The sequence below is a fragment of the Lutjanus erythropterus genome, chromosome 7 (assembly GCF_056507025.1).
Source record: "Lutjanus erythropterus isolate fLutEry1 chromosome 7, fLutEry1.hap2, whole genome shotgun sequence".
NCBI classification, from domain to species: domain Eukaryota; kingdom Metazoa; phylum Chordata; class Actinopteri; order Lutjaniformes; family Lutjanidae; genus Lutjanus; species Lutjanus erythropterus.
In genome coordinates this window covers 32,514,172-32,526,262 of record NC_139323.1, presented here as the reverse complement: position 1 = coordinate 32,526,262, position 12,091 = coordinate 32,514,172, and the positions used below count along the sequence as shown (strand labels likewise).

The window sequence follows — 12,091 nt, the reverse complement described above, 5'->3', positions numbered from 1 at the left end:
CTTTCTGTACTTTCAACCTTTGTCCTAGTGACAAGCTTTTACAGGAGGGACGCTCAGCTGGCTTAGAACTGCTTAGATAAAATCCATAAACAATAAAAGGACCATAATTCATCTTTCTTTAAAATTCTTTATTTTCAAATTAACTGATTTATTAACAGGGTTAGGTCAGATTACTTTGAAATCTTGTCAGTTACTGAATATGAATTAGATGTTCATTTTTGTAATTAGTAACATAATCCACTGGGTTACAAACTGGGTAATCTAATCTGGATAGTTTTGAATTACTTTTTAATTATTTCAAAATTGAAAATATTGCACTTTATATTAAAACTTGTCAAATAAATCCTATATGTCAGATGCACTTTTCATGAGTTAGCAGAGCACTGGTTAGCATAAACAGTGTCATTATTTTAAAATGGCCATATTTTAAAGATGTAATTAAGTAATCATCGACAATATAACTGTACCATGTATTGTTGACGCTAAGTGATTTGGTAAAATCAAAACTGTGACCTTCAGGGATCATTTATCACAGTAGACTGTTTTACATAATTGAGACAGAGATATGATTTAAATTTAGTGTAAAAGACCACTTTTCTGTACTTTCAACCTTTGTCCTAGTATGACAAGCTGGTTATGACATGTACGTGTTACAGTAAAACTGATTTCCTTAACTCTGCACTTGGTAATGTGCTCGACAAAGCAGTGGCCAGACAGAGTTGTGACCCATAATTTATTCTCTTGAGATAGAGATTCTCTTTCTTCAGATATCATGTTTCAAAACGTTATTTGTTATTGCTAATGTATGCATATCAATCACAAGTATGACTTCTCTTTATAGAATCTATAAAAGCCGCAGAAACTGAAATAGATTCAGTAGGTTGGTTAATTTGCCAATTATTAAATGTTTGGTCGATAAATTCCAAAAGTAAAAAATACCCATCAGTTTCTTGTAGCCGAAGGTGAAATCTGGAAATTGCTTGTCTTGTTTTAACCAGTCTAAACCCATAAAATATTACATATATAATGATGTACAACAGAAAAAAGAAGAAAATCCTCATAATTGAGATGCTAGAACAGGGAAATGTTTTGCTTTTTGTTTGAAAAATGACTTGATCTGTGTATCTTCATATTGCTTCTGCTCATTGAGACTTTGAGCTTTCAATGGCCAGCTGATTCCTGGCCTAAACTTAACTCCTACAGTTAGATCGCCTTGTGGTCGTTTGCCTCCGTCAACCAGTCAAACTGCAGTTTAAAACCCACAGTCCACAGTTATCCTTGGCACAGATGCATAAAAAGAAGGCAAAGCACAAAGTGAGCCGGTTCACATGAAACACTTTATGAAAACCCATCTTAAACACTTGGCATCGAAGATCAGGAATATTTTTCTCAACATTGTGTTACACACAAAGCCAGCAACTAGATGTTAACTACACCTGGACAAAACACTATCAGCAGCTGTACAACCACAATCATTCTTCAGTTATCCCAAAGTTAAGTTTTGCACTTCATTTGGCCAAATATTAAATACTATAATTTAATATATTTAAATACATCCACACGTTTCACTTCCTTCCACACTGTATTCCACAACACATGCACATAATGACCCAACCATGGCTAATAAGGCATCACTCCAAATATGAAGTTTGTACAAGCTGCTTCTTCGACTGACTGGTGCTTTAGAGTCTCTTCCACATGACTCTTTCTTCTGTATTCAAGCTAATGGTCCTCAATCAGTGTGACTAAAATAAAAGTACTGTCAATCTTTTTGTAATTGCAATATCCACAATTACAGGGATAATCTAATTTGGGTTAAATCTTACTTTCATTACTGCCTAAATCAGACCAGATTGGATTATTTGGTGTGCATGTACAAGTAGCCATTCTCTCAAATAAATCACAGGCTTATGATCAAATAATTTACTTGTCAACATCAAGCCAACATTTCCTTTTTGCTCACAACAAATCCATCTGGTCAAAGACATGAAAAAAAGAAGTATGAACTGCACTTGTTTAAGGGAAAATGAAAGGAGGAAAATGGAATTAAAAAAAAGTGGTAAGTCCTGTTTTGTCTTTGTTCCACGGAGACCGGTTGAGCCAAAAAGTGTGTTAGTCGTTCGGCCTCAGTAAGGTCCACTGAGCGGTTATTAAAAGGCAAACAGCAGCCGTCATTTTCTGCCTCCTGCTGCTGCTGACTTTCGGCCAAGCTCCCTGGCTCTCTCGGTGGCAGATTCCACGGCGCTCATGGTCGACGCCCTCACGCCGCCCTGTTCCAGGGTGTGAAGCCCGTAGATGGTTGTCCCACCTGGGGTGCAGACCTCAGAGCGGAGCTGGGCTGGATGCTTCCCGGAGTCACGTAACAATTTCCCAGCACCCTGCAACACGTGGAATGGTATAAATGACAGTGGGTTCATTGTGCTAATAAAAGAGTAAACAGTATTCTAGGAAATATTAAAATTGCTGGCGTTGCCACAGCAAAACAAAAGCACACACACACAGTAAAACTGACCAGAACTGTTTGAGATGTGATGCTGTGTGCCAGAGCACTTGGCATTCCCATTTTAACAGCTCCTTCTGCCAGAGCTTCAGCAAACAGATACACCTGCAGAGAGAGATCAAACACATCAGAATCAAAAGGTGCACAAAGTCAATTTTCTTGCTGTTCCATAAAGGAAAAAAAACACAAACACAGGAGTGTTGATACTTGATATTACTATGAAGCCGGGGTAAGAGAAAAAAATCGATACAGCATAGTATCGTGATATTTTGTGTGGTAGTATTGTATCAATAAAAGGAGGGCAAATATTTTAGAAAATTAAGACTGTAAATGCAAACTGAACCTTTTAGTTCTACAATAGTAAAATTAATTGCTTTTTCAGTCCACTAGGTGGTGCTGAGTGTTTTCTTTCTGGTGAGGTCAGCAGAGGTCATCCTGAGCAGGACTGGTAGGTTTTTATTGGACAGTCTGGCTGCTTGTAATACCATTTTGCTGCACCAGAACAGACAGTTTTTATCAAAGGACACAATTTTGCTGTTGAAAAATGGTACTAAATGGTAAAATGTTAACACAATACTCAGCAAATATTTAAAATTGCGATAATATCAGTCACTCAATTTAGCAGGTTTATCTCTGATGACATACCATGGTAATTTTTTGATTTGTACAGTAAATTTATTGTACATTTCTCCTATAACAATGTACTTTGATAAAAAACAGAAGAATTTTTGTGGTTATGTATGGAGTTCAAATCTGTACACATTCAGTATAATGTAAGAAAACAGACATCTTTAACACTACAGCATGTTTTCTATAGGGATGAAACAATAATTGGTTCAACAATAAGCCGCAGTAAAGCTCCAGATGGTTAGTATTACCGTTTAAAATTCTAATTATCGTGATAACCGCGTTTCATTGCAGCGCTTTGGAAAACTCAGTGTAATTACTGTCCAGCATCAACCACAGTTAGCAATAGTCTCTTAGATGCAGACGCAGCAGAAATGTGGGTTTGTTTTACTTCAGTGAAAATACTGACAGCAAAGGACATTTCAAATCTTTGAGAAGCTTTTCATACAAAATTAAAAACATATTTCCGTGTGTGTCAGTACTTTTTTTTTTTTTTTTTTTAACTTTTTCAGCACATTTTAGCAATTCTGTGATAATACTGATAGCCATGATAGGTTTGAACAATACTACTATACAAAATTTTGATACCGTTTTCCTCTAGTTTTCTAAAAACATTTTACAACATATTACTGACATGAATCTCATTATCCAATGACTTTAACTTCTTTGTTTTGAGGAAGTCTTTTTACAATAGTCTGTAAATTTTCTTTAAGCCTCCACACCATACGATCCTGAGAAACTCACAAAAGCGACTCCGCTCCCGCTTAGTCCAGTGTGGATGTCAATCCAAGCCTCAGGCCCCTCCTCCACCAAACCACAGCGGTGCAACAGGGAGCGAAGCAGAGCTCCATCCTCCTGTTTTGCATGGGATCCCCGTGCGAACAGGAGAGCCCCTTCCTGAACCAAACACGGGAGATTTGGCATCAGCCTGATGGTGACTGAATTCTCTGGCAGGAGCTTGGGATTGAAAGAGAAAAACAGAAAACATTACTCATCTTTAGATCAGCAAAGAACCACCAGTCTGTTTAAAAAACAGATACCCACCTCCTCTAGTGTTGACAGTGTTACTCCAGCTGCAACAGACACAATAATGTGTCGGTCAGTGACGTGTTGTGAGATCTCATTGAGAACTGGAGGAACCAGGTGAGGTTTGACAGCTACAAAAACCACATCTGATCCACAGACAACCTCTATGTTGGAGTGAGTGACGGGAATACCCAGCTCCTGTAAGACAGTGGGAGGGATGTTACTGACCCAGATGTGTTCACCCCCAAGTAGAAACGCTCACACAAAATCAGCCCTCGCCCTCAGCAAAAGGGAAATTAACAGCTCGCCTTGTTTTATTTGACAAGGTATAAATAAAACACTGCACAGAGGACAACTACAGAGAGAGGCAGGTGTTTGGTTAGGAAAGATAATTTGTGCACAGTAAGGCTTTGTTCAGACTGCAGGCGAAGCAGATTTGTTTCTCAAATCAGATCTTATAAGGGATAGTGCAGGTTTGCATTGCATAGTGTGGATTGCAAGATAAACACAATGCCGTGTTAACTTTAAAGCTGCAACTAATGATTATGTGCACTGTTGATTATTTTCTCAGTTAAATGATTGTTTCATCTACAAATGATCAGAAAATGGTAAAAACGCCAATCAGTGTTTCCCAAAGCCATGTTACTGGATCAGAAAATTCACGTTTTTAATTTGGAAACATTAACTGCCTGAGTGCACAGGAGTTACTATATTATGAAGTATTATATTATGTGAATGCATTAAATAAAAAAACTTTGCTGCAACAAAGTCAGCATTACAATGGATTGGTTTGCAGGACAATCATTAGTTCAAAAGGAACCTGATCTACCAAACAGTAAGCATGATCCTAAACCACTTACTGCCCTGCAATCCAATCTATCCAACTGACAGATAAGTAAAGGAGAAGAATAAAAGTACCTGAAAGCGCCCCAGATTCCTGGAGGATGGTGCGCTCACTTTGACGTTCACAGGAAGAACATTTCCTTTAATGGGAACACAAAACGCACTGTGAACACCTTTACTTAAAACCTCTTTGCTCTGTTACAACAGCTCTCTCCTGACTTACCAGACAAGATGCCCTTTGCGATGCCGAACGCCATGTTCCCTGCACCGATAAAACCGATCTTGAGCTGCGAGTCCATCTCAGGGTCCATTTTGATCTAAAGGACAGGAAAAACAGATATCAGTGGAACCATCGACGACATGCTACCATTTAACACATGTAAAAACCAGGCTGTGAATCACAAAACAACCTACAACACAATACTATCATTACACCACAGTAACAATATCACACATATAAATCACCATTCTGTTATATGAGAACACTGCAAGATAATTTAAGGACCAGTGTGTAGGATTTAGTGGCATCTGGCTGCAAGTTTGCAGATTGCAAACACTCAGCCTCACTCTCCCCTTCCATTTTTTGGTTTGTCCATTCTGGGCTACTGTAGAAACATGGCGGTACAGTATGGCAGACTCGCTCTCTCTTAAGATATAAACGGCTCATTCAAAGGTAACAAAAACACAATGATTCTTATTTTCAGGTGATTATACACAAATGAAAACAAACATATGAATATTATATTCCAGTTCTGTCATATGCTGCCAATAAATTCCAGTAAATCTTACACACTGGACTTTTAAAGCAGCAACTGATGGATTAATTGATCCAACAGAAAATTATACAGCAGCCATATTATTAATGGAGCATCACTGGCAGCAATCATTTGTTATTTTTCAACCAAATGTACCTAAAATTCACTGGTTCCACAGTTTCAAATGTGAGGAGTTGATGCGTTTCTTTGTCAAACATGATTATAAACTGAATATTTTGAGGTTTTTGAGTGTTGCTTGAATAAAAACAAACTATTTGAATATATCACCTTGGCTGTTATTTTTCACTATTTTCACATTTTATAGACAAAACAAACCGAGAAAATCATCAGCACCCAATTTTATCATGCAAAATAATCGCAGCTCCAGACAAAATCATCTTCTATAAAGATCTTTTTAACTGAAGCAAAAAGTGTTTCCCTAAAATCTTATCTTTCTTTAAAAAGAATCAGTTACATATTTATCAAATATATTGAGTGGAGCCCAACCAATATGTTTTTTTTTTTTGAGACCAACAGTGAAACTGATTTTACAGGGGAAAAGTGAATTTTTGAGCTGGAATAAAAACAGACATTTTTTTTACAGCTCTTTTGCACAGATATGACTATGCAAAGGTACTCAGAAGTAAATATAAATAAATAAATACACAAACACTGTGCCAAATCTATCTCAACCCATGCATCATTTTCTGCATTATGTCTTCTATAAAAAACTTTTCATATTGGCACGTATTAGTAAAAATATATGTCAATACTGATATCTGTGATAGGCCCAATCAGGCCTATATTGAGCCAGTATATCAGTCAGGGGTCAGTATTGAGCTGCTTTTAGTTTTGCAGGATTTTACAGATCATTGAACCAAAATATGACAGTGTGCGCAGTCTTTGTAACAGTAAAGCATAATCATGTACATACTGACTGTGCTACTGATAAAACATAATCCCTAAACTTGAAAAAAAGCTTAACTGCCAATGAGAACATCTCCAGGCCTAAAGAAAATCTGTCTGAAGAAAAGGAGAAACACACGCCTGCATTTTACAGCACTTTACTACACCCAATCCATTTGCATTCCCATGCAAATACAGTGAAATATGTAGTTTTGGGACTCTTGTATCAATGACACATGGCAGGAAATCATCCGTGCCAATGCAACAGAGAGGTGCACTGTGACTGTTGACTGTGTCTACATCCACACAAGAAACCTGATTACTGTGGGAAATCAGATTAAGGCAAGAAATCATCATGTTAAATCCTGGTTGACAGTTGGTCGATAATCAGATTTTTCTCCCTCCCTCCATCCGCCCCTCCACCCCCGAATAATTGCTCCCAAAGCGCAGTTCCTCTGTCCTGAGTCTTTTTGTCATGCAACTGCATCCATAACCCAGTTAAAGAGTTCAGAGGGACAAGAAAGCTGGTTTCTGCAGCAGAGAAACAAGCAGGTCTGTCGATAAATCAGATTTCTCCCTTGAGCTTGTTTCAGAAAGTAGGTTATTGCTAAAAGCTGCGAGTAATTAGGTTTCTGAAATGCAGGGAGAACAAATCATGTTATTGGCATCAGAAAACAAAACAAAAACTATTTTCATAGAGTAGTTTGACAGTCAAATGTAAAGGTTTGCTGCTTTTCTCTGTTTTATATGATTGTAAATTAAACATCTTTGGGGTTTCGACTGCTGGTTGGCGAAGCAAGTAACTTGAAATCGACACTTTGGGCTCTGTGAACTTGTGATGGATATTTCTCACACTTTATCCATATTTTATAGACTTAAAAGAAATGGCTCGACAGACGAAACCATAGCAAGAAAAAAGCCACAAGCAGATAGATATGGAAAGAAATGTGTTTTGTTCTAGAGTACTGTAAGGCCACTTAAGGTCCAATGTAAAACTAATGCAGTTTAATACAACAGCCCTGTAATAAATCCTACCTTCATGAAGATTATAATGTTAATTCTTTGTCGAAACTGCACTGATTCAACTTTACGGTAATTTTGGAGGCTGTAATTTATGGTGCATTCTTAATTTTCTCAATTCTTTTGACAATTTCGCAAGATTATACACATGCATTTTGAATTGAATCACTTGATATTTTCTTTGATGTAGAACCAGTGTATATTGTCTAAACTGATCAGACACAACATTAAAACCACTGACAGCAGAAGCGAATAACACTGATCATCTTATAATGACACTCGTCAAGGGGTGGGATATACTAGGCAGGAAGTGAACAGTCAGTTCTTGAGAATGATGTATTGGAGGCAGGAAGGGAACAGATCTGAGTGACTTTGACAAAGGCCAACTAGTGAAACAGCAACTGGCTCATGGGTGCTCGGGCACTTCTCTAGCACAAATTGCTAAAACAGTTAATACTGGCTTTGACAGAAAGGTGTCAGAACACACAGTGGATCGCAGCTTGCTGTGTAGGGTCCCAATGCTGACCCTTCCACCACTGAATTCCCCACAGTGGACATGTGGGCTGCAGAACTGCCCATCGAGCAGTGGGAAAAGGTGGCCTGGTGTTGACAGGGTGCTAACTTGGCCTCCAAGATCTTAAACCAATTGAGCATCTATGAGATGTGCTGGAACAAGTCACATCTATGGTGGCTCCAATATGACAGGCCAATAAGAAGGCTCTTTAATTTTGTGCAGGAGATGTGAGTATACATCTGTGGTATGGTGTTTTTTTGATGTGTTCATGATGGGTAAAAAAAAGTTGATATTTACAGTGATTGCTCATCCAAGGAGGAGCCAAACTGAACTCCTTCAAAACTGGAAATTTAATTGTCATCTTAAGGGCTGTCATCCAGATTATTATGGTGAATTTGTGTAGAACAAAGAGAAATGGGCACCTGCGTAAAAAACCTGTCAACAGTGGTTTTCTTATTTTGCATGATTGTTTATGTGGTTTCACTCGCAGTCAATCACAGCAAGCATTCTTCAGCAGCTACAACCCACACAGCCTGTGGTGTGGTGAAATGTGGAGAACTATTTAAGAAATGTTCCCATTGGGGAAAAAGACATACAATTAATATTTGTATTGGTATCGCTTTCGGCGTACTGGTATTGTAATTTTATAAAAAGTACCAAGACAATGCCATCACAATAAGAGCAGAACTAAAACGATTAATCGATTATTAAATTAATTGCCAGCTATTTTGATATTTGATTAATCTTTTTTTTTAATAAAATTGTTGAAATTCTTATTTTAGCTTCTAAAATGTGAATATTTTCCAGTTTCTTTCATCCTTTTATGAGAGTAAATTTAATATCTTTGTGTTTTGGACATAAGACATTTGAGGACATCAACTTTGCCTTTGGAAAACAGTGATCAGCATTCTTCATCATTTTCTGTCATTTTACGGTCCAAACCACAACTTGATTTATTGAGAAAATAATCGACAGATTAATCTATGATTAAAATAATTGTTAGTTGCAGCCCTAAATAAGAGTAAGCATAATATTAATATATTAATTCCACAACAGGGGAGACTGCCATTAGGTGGCAAAAAATGAGATAGAAGAAAGCGGATATCTGCAAAACTCCAACATCATGCATCCCTTATTGGACTGCATTAGTTATGTGTAGTAAATGAGAATCAGAACAACCCAGAGACATATCCACAATAGGCACACAGCTGGTTAATGGATGCATGCTTCTGGACTAGGGCTGCACGATTTGGTAAAAAAGTCATATTGCAATTACTTTGACCGAAATAACGATTGTGATACCATTAGTTGGGGGGGAAAAAAAACAGTTTTGCATTATAATTTTCACAGTCACTGAAAGAAAAAATAATTAAATTGTGATGATATGTAATTTATTGAGGTCTAAACCAAACAAACATTTTCTTTCATCTGCAAAACAATATTTTTAGGCCAGGTCATCTGGGCAGCACTACACTACCTCATTATAATGCTGTTTCCTCACACATTTTTACTATTACAAAAAATTGCAATTTGGTTCTGCTATTTGGATATTGCACTTGGCCTTATCGCGATTTTATTGCAAATAATTGTGCAGCCCTAATCTGGACAACACATGAAATAAATGAATTGATGATCTAATGACACATCGCAACCACGGTATCACCCCTACAATTAAATCCAGGTTCTGAGTGGAATTGTCCGGGCAGGGCTGCGGCCAGTGCAGCACTGATGCTTCTCCATCCGAGTCCTCTGTCACTTCATCATTCCTGTCAACAGAGTTGACCCCAGCTGCGACCAGCGGGTGTCTGGACTCCATGATCGCTACCATAGTCTTTTCGTACCGCCACCAGCCCTGTATTTTGGTCGGGGCCGGCGAGTCGGGCTCCCTCTTGCACTTGTAATACGCGCTTTTGAGAAGTTTCCAGCGAAACTTTAACTGGTCCACAGATCTGTGATAACCGGCCGCTGTCATCCTCCTGTGTGCCACCTTGAAGAGTTTGTTATTTCTCACTTTCCTACCGTCCAAGCATTTCTTCATGTCCAGCTCCTTCAGGATTTCCAGAAACAACTCCGTCTCCTTCACGTCCCAGTTCTGCTTCTTGATACCGGAGTCGTCCATTGTTGTGGCGGCGTTCGGCTCGTTAGCCCGGCGGCTACTGAACGTTAGCCTCGTTAGCTCGGCGGCTAGTTAGCGTTAGCCCAACGGTGGAATGTTCACACGGCTAGGTGGCTAATTAGCATGTCTACGTGTGACAGGGGCAGCGCCGTGCTGCTGCTAGCTCAAACATTAGCTATATTTAGCCTACAGGTCGTGAAAACCGTGCCGATAAAATGTAAAAAATCCTGTTTTTTAGCAGAAAACTAGCCCTGCCGTTGCATCTAGCTCGGGATAGCTAGAAAATAATCCAGGACAGATTAGATTAGAAATACAATGCACGTGTTTCTTGTTGACTGGACAACCATAAAATAACACGGAGTGACATAAACACGATGTCAGGCGATGCTGTGAACAACACCGGCTAATTAACGCTGGTGGGAGGATATTTATTCACCTGATGTTTTTTCAGATTTGCTGATGTCCAACGTTTAGAAAAACTCAGACTGTAGTTTAATTTAAACTGTCAGTCAGGTCAGGTACAGCCGGAGCATCCACAAACCAACCAGCAGAGTTCCAGAGTGAACTATCGGTGGGCAGTGTTGCCAGATTGGTTTAATGTTTTCCAGCCCCAGCGATTGCTCAATATCCTGCTCAAAATCACTTTAAAAACACAACACCCTGGGCAGAGATTTATAAAGCACTAACAAGCATACTTGATACTGAGCTGCCCCTCCATTTTCCCACTATATTTTTAGGAGGTGCTGATTTTCAGGCAAGGCGTCCTGATGAATTATATGTTTGGTATTTTGATATCTGCTTGAAAAAACACTCATCAAGTGTTGGTTACTTCTTAAAAGCCTCCAAAGTACAGAGTGGATAGAAAAAAAAGTGTTTATTAAATATTGGACCAAATGGGTGAAATATGTAAAACCCTTAAGGTCTGATGGTCTGAAGGAGGTATCGAATGACCTCAATGATTTTTAGTTTCTATGTGTATAATAATTTATTTTATACATGTATAATAACAACTGTATAATATCAGTATATATTGTTTGGAAAGCAAAGCACATACCTTTATCTTTACTGTATATATTCTGTTTTTATTATCTCTTATTGTCTCTTTTGTCTGTGTATATTTCATTGTTTACTGTACATTTACATTACATTTTTAAACATCTTGTTCTATTTTTTTATATTTTCTCTTCTAATTGCACTTTGCAATATATTTTTTCTATTATTGTCAGAAGCACCTGTAACATGAACAATTTCACTCTGGGGTCAATAAAGTATTTCTGATTCTGGTGATGTCTTGATATATGCCTGTAATAGAAACTATTGTTCTAAATATTTTTTTAAACACCCAAATATTATTTAAAATAAACAATGAAAATAATTCATAAATTATAGAAACAGTATTGTGGTACATCACAATTTTTCAGTATGTAACATAATAAAACCACAATTGAAATGACACAAGTGCCCTAGAGTGCAAATGGTCAAATGCAACCATAAAGCTATTTTTTGAATTTCTTCTCGGATAATAAAAATAATAAGTTTTATATGACTTGGTAAACTGAAACAAGCCTTGGCAGAAAAAAAGCAGGTACATGTATTTCTCCAAAACCTGTATGTACCTTTCAGCATCAACGGGGCCTTCAGATGTGCAAGTTTACCAGAACAAAGACATTATAATATACATACATACATATTAATATACTTTTTTTAAAAAAATATTCCAACTCATGTTAAACCTGCCTATAATCCTGTCCACCTGCTTAAACCCGTTTATCCAGAACAATGCA

At 37.8% G+C, this 12,091-nt stretch overlaps 1 protein-coding gene across 3 annotated transcripts; it reads right to left on the bottom strand.

Annotated features, from left to right (window-relative positions):
* Nucleotides 1-1,318: 1,318 nt before the first annotated feature.
* Nucleotides 1,319-10,899, bottom strand: pycr3 (pyrroline-5-carboxylate reductase 3). 3 transcript variants are annotated; one of them, XM_084723570.1, is made up of 7 exons: nucleotides 10,744-10,899; nucleotides 5,220-5,313; nucleotides 5,072-5,136; nucleotides 4,172-4,351; nucleotides 3,872-4,084; nucleotides 2,513-2,605; nucleotides 1,319-2,378 (listed from the first exon to the last, which is right to left on the bottom strand). In XM_084723570.1, exons 2-7 carry the CDS (start codon nucleotides 5,305-5,307, stop codon nucleotides 2,172-2,174), a joined length of 846 nt encoding a protein of 281 aa, XP_084579696.1. In that variant the 5' UTR covers nucleotides 5,308-5,313; nucleotides 10,744-10,899; the 3' UTR covers nucleotides 1,319-2,171. The 3 variants fall into 3 exon arrangements, with proteins under 3 accessions (XP_084579696.1, XP_084579695.1, XP_084579697.1); XM_084723569.1 differs by lacking the exon at nucleotides 10,744-10,899 and adding an exon at nucleotides 9,861-10,732; XM_084723571.1 differs by lacking the exon at nucleotides 10,744-10,899 and adding an exon at nucleotides 10,211-10,727.
* Between the last annotated feature and the right edge of the window lie 1,192 nt (nucleotides 10,900-12,091).